The sequence below is a fragment of the Eptatretus burgeri genome, unplaced genomic scaffold, assembly GCF_056783735.1.
Source record: "Eptatretus burgeri isolate ZD-2024b unplaced genomic scaffold, Ebu_testis_v1 Ebu_testis_scaffold_327, whole genome shotgun sequence".
Taxonomy (NCBI): domain Eukaryota; kingdom Metazoa; phylum Chordata; class Myxini; order Myxiniformes; family Myxinidae; genus Eptatretus; species Eptatretus burgeri.
The window spans coordinates 35001-40000 of NW_028222276.1; the positions used below are offsets into that span (position 1 = coordinate 35001).

At 40.5% G+C, this 5000-nt stretch overlaps 1 protein-coding gene across 1 annotated transcript in view; it reads right to left on the reverse strand.

The window, feature by feature from the left end:
• The window catches only part of LOC147007313 (uncharacterized), a 47268-nt gene that overhangs the window by 34243 nt on the left and 8025 nt on the right, over positions 1–5000 (reverse strand). Inside the window, exons 4-5 of the mRNA XM_085867367.1 lie at positions 3123–3281; positions 701–859 (exon numbers count right to left, since the gene is read on the reverse strand). Coding sequence (XP_085723493.1) covers positions 701–859; positions 3123–3281 — 318 coding nt within the window. The remainder of the gene's footprint in view (positions 1–700; positions 860–3122; positions 3282–5000) is intronic.

Below are 5000 nucleotides of genomic sequence, written 5' to 3' on the forward strand. Positions count from 1 at the left end.
CAGTCAAGGCTTAACTTCTGCGCACAATTCTGTGTGTGTGTGTGTGTGTGTGTGTGTGTGTGTGTGTGTGTGTGTGTGTGTGTGTGTGTGTGTGTGTGTGTGTGTGTGTGTGTGTGTGTGTGTGTGTGTGTGTGTGTTTGTGTGCGCGTGTGCTGGCGTGCTTCTGGAGCCCCATTATTTTTGAAATTTTTTGCATTAAACTTCTTCCTCCCCTCAGTTTGTTCCACTTCCTAATTAGACCACTCATACAAAATTTCGTTGAAATCAATTATTGTCTCGGGGGTCCACGAGCCAATCAAAATTGTATCTCAAGTTTATTATTTTATGCAAAAGACAGCTACATTTTTGCAAGGAGTTACTCTGAAAAATAATAGCTCGTGTTTTATCATTCTGCATATTTTCCCTATTTAAGGTTACATTTAATCATCCCACTGTTCATATCCACAAAATTAAGCAAGAGGCAGCGATTTGATAGATATTGACATTATTAAAAAATAGCTGCCTTATGTTTTATAAAATACATTGGAGCTTATGTTATAAATTGGTTACCATTTCTATATTTTAGTCATATAAACCGAACAAAAGGCAGTGCAAGTCAAAAAATGACTTTATTTTTCAAATTTTGAGAGAACCAGTAACATGAATGAAAGCACTTCAATATAATAAACGAATTGAAAATCCACAGTTTGAATCTTGGTACCTCGTATTGCAGTCGTTCACAGTTCATATCAAAGGTGCCAAATGTCACAACACTCCGAGTCTCAGGCGAATTGTCATTTGTAGATTTCCGCTTGTGCAGGTTTTCTGTCTTGCTCCACAACTTGTAACACATTTTGATAATGTTCTTCAGTTTTGGCTGCTGCAAGAAAATCCGAACTCAGTTTTACTCCATGCTCAGCTCAATCATTTACCACATTCATGGCATCAACATTAACAACAGAAGCTTGGAATGCAGCAGAGTTTGACCAGCTTCCAACATCCTCTGCAAGAAACTCATGGTCTATCTCGAGAATTTGAAGAGTGAACCAAGAATCTTGGCTGATTAAATCAGCAAGCGTAGTGGACCGATTGATGCCTGGAGGGAACTTGGGCTTCCCAAACCCAGTGCCAAAACGGTCACATGGCAATGTGTATAACCTCTGGAGGTTTAACAGTCAACAGTCTATCAGGTAGTGCCCGTTTCTCCTCTTGCGGTACTTTGTTACTGAAGAGTGCGAGAAGTACCATCTCTGCAGTGAGGTACCAGAGATGGCGTTGAAAAACTCTGACTGCAATTATGGAAACCTCGGGATTCACAGCTTCATACATTAGCAGAGTGTGATACAGCTTCAAGTGTGCTAAACCAAATATCATCAATTGCCGATATGTATGGGAAAGCACCAACTGTAAAACCACATGTATTTATTTGAAATTCACAAAAACTTGAAAAAAAAAATTTGGCAGCTCTGATTGTGCACATATTTAAACTCCAAAAAAGCTGCCGTATGTTGTTTTCAACATATTATCTGAACAAAAAGGACTCATGAGAACATAGCACGAATATGTACAATAAACACTGAAGGTGGATAAAAAAATGTTACTTTCATGAATGGATCCTATTTGAATCGCTGCCGTATGCACATAGTAGAGGACATAGTCCTTCAACTTCGGGCTTCCGGTGTACCCTCTAAACAACTTCTGATTTCATTTAAATTTCACAAAGATTATTATTTTCACCAATGGAACATTTTAAGACGAGGTATAAGTTAATTGCTTACTATGAGGGCTCCAGAAGCACCCAAGCGTGTGCTGTTCAGAAAGCATAATATTTCCAATTTCCAAACTTCCCTGCTTCTGAATATCGTGGAGCACACTCCCACAAATCTCTCTCTCTCTCTCTCTCTCTCTCTCTCTCTCTCTCTCTCTCTCTCTCTCTCTCTCTCTCTCTCTCTCTCTCTCTCTCTCTCTCTCTCTCTCTCTCTCTCTCTCTCTCTCCCTCTCCCTCTCCCTCTCCCTCTCCCTCTCCCTCCCTTTTTCTCACACCTCTTAGTCTTGACGTTTTCGACGTGACAAGTGGTATTTGCCAGTGATAAATAAATAAAGAAACCCGGAAGCGATTGCAAAATCCAGCCATCTTGTGTTAATGCGAGCAGATGGGCTGAAAGGGCCGATTTGTACTTCCTGTGATTGTGACGAAATTTACAATGACTCTTCTCCATATTCAAATAATAAATGTGGATTCAAAAATTTCATGACAAAAGCTCAAATGGTGGAAAAGGTTATGGCCTTGCACAGACAGACCAAAGGAAGATGAATCATCCACAACCAAAGAACCAAAGGAAAAGATTGACGGGCCCCAACCTCGCCCGTCAAAGTGATGGACAACCACTGCAATTTCCATCTCCATCTCACCAATGATTATAAGAAGGAAAAACAAAACACAGAATCAACAACTGAGCAGTCAGTCAAGGCTTAACTTCTGCGCACAATTCTGTGTGTGTGTGTGTGTGTGTGTGTGTGTGTGTGTGTGTGTGTGTGTGTGTGTGTGTGTGTGTGTGTGTGTGTGTGTGTGTGTTTGTGTGCGCGTGTGCTGGCGTGCTTCTGGAGCCCCATTATTTTTGAAATTTTTTGCATTAAACTTCTTCCTCCCCTCAGTTTGTTCCACTTCCTAATTAGACCACTCATAGAAAATTTCGTTGAAATCAATAATTGTCTCGGGGGGGGGGTCCACGAGCCAATCAAAATTGTATCTCAAGTTTATTATTTTATGCAAAAGACAGCTACATTTTTGCAAGGAGTTACTCTGAAAAATAATAGCTCGTGTTTTATCATTCTGCATATTTTCCCTATTTAAGGTTACATTTAATCATCCCACTGTTCATATCCACAAAATTAAGCAAGAGGCAGCAATTTGATAGATATTGACATTATTAAAAAATAGCTGCCTTATGTTTTATAAAATACATTGGAGCTTATGTTATAAATTGGTTACCATTTCTATATTTTAGTCATATAAACCGAACAAAAGGCAGTGCAAGTCAAAAAATGACTTTATTTTTCAAATTTTGAGAGAACCAGTAACATGAATGAAAGCACTTCAATATAATAAACGAATTGAAAATCCACAGTTTGAATCTTGGTACCTCGTATTGCAGTCGTTCACAGTTCATATCAAAGGTGCCAAATGTCACAACACTCCGAGTCTCAGGCGAATTGTCATTTGTAGATTTCCGCTTGTGCAGGTTTTCTGTCTTGCTCCACAACTTGTAACACATTTTGATAATGTTCTTCAGTTTTGGCTGCTGCAAGAAAATCCGAACTCAGTTTTACTCCATGCTCAGCTCAATCATTTACCACATTCATGGCATCAACATTAACAACAGAAGCTTGGAATGCAGCAGAGTTTGACCAGCTTCCAACATCCTCTGCAAGAAACTCATGGTCTATCTCGAGAATTTGAAGAGTGAACCAAGAATCTTGGCTGATTAAATCAGCAAGCGTAGTGGACCGATTGATGCCTGGAGGGAACTTGGGCTTCCCAAACCCAGTGCCAAAACGGTCACATGGCAATGTGTATAACCTCTGGAGGTTTAACAGTCAACAGTCTATCAGGTAGTGCCCGTTTCTCCTCTTGCGGTACTTTGTTACTGAAGAGTGCGAGAAGTACCATCTCTGCAGTGAGGTACCAGAGATGGCGTTGAAAAACTCTGACTGCAATTATGGAAACCTCGGGATTCACAGCTTCATACATTAGCAGAGTGTGATACAGCTTCAAGTGTGCTAAACCAAATATCATCAATTGCCGATATGTATGGGAAAGCACCAACTGTAAAACCACATGTATTTATTTGAAATTCACAAAAACTTGAAAAAAAATTTGGCAGCTCTGATTGTGCACATATTTAAACTCCAAAAAAGCTGCCGTATGTTGTTTTCAACATATTATCTGAACAAAAAGGACTCATGAGAACATAGCACGAATATGTACAATAAACACTGAAGGTGGATAAAAAAATGTTACTTTCATGAATGGATCCTATTTGAATCGCTGCCGTATGCACATAGTAGAGGACATAGTCCTTCAACTTCGGGCTTCCGGTGTACCCCTAAACAACTTCTGATTTCATTTAAATTTCACAAAGATTATTATTTTCACCAATGGAACATTTTAAGACGAGGTATAAGTTAATTGCTTACTATGAGGGCTCCAGAAGCACCCAAGCGTGTGCTGTTCAGAAAGCATAATATTTCCAATTTCCAAACTTCCCTGCTTCTGAATATCGTGGAGCACACTCCCACAAATCTCTCTCTCTCTCTCTCTCTCTCTCTCTCTCTCTCTCTCTCTCTCTCTCTCTCTCTCTCTCTCTCTCTCTCTCTCTCTCTCTCTCTCTCTCTCTCTCTCTCTCTCTCTCTCCCTCTCCCTCTCCCTCTCCCTCTCCCTCCCTTTTTCTCACACCTCTTAGTCTTGACGTTTTCGACGTGACAAGTGGTATTTGCCAGTGATAAATAAATAAAGAAACCCGGAAGCGATTGCAAAATCCAGCCATCTTGTGTTAATGCGAGCAGATGGGCTGAAAGGGCCGATTTGTACTTCCTGTGATTGTGACGAAATTTACAATGACTCTTCTCCATATTCAAATAATAAATGTGGATTCAAAAATTTCATGACAAAAGCTCAAATGGTGGAAAAGGTTATGGCCTTGCACAGACAGACCAAAGGAAGATGAATCATCCACAACCAAAGAACCAAAGGAAAAGATTGACGGGCCCCAACCTCGCCCGTCAAAGTGATGGACAACCACTGCAATTTCCATCTCCATCTCACCAATGATTATAAGAAGGAAAAACAAAACACAGAATCAACAACTGAGCAGTCAGTCAAGGCTTAACTTCTGCGCACAATTCTGTGTGTGTGTGTGTGTGTGTGTGTGTGTGTGTGTGTGTGTGTGTGTGTGTGTGTGTGTGTGTGTGTGTGTGTGTGTGTGTGTGTTTGTGTGCGCGTGTGCTGGCGTGCTTCTGGA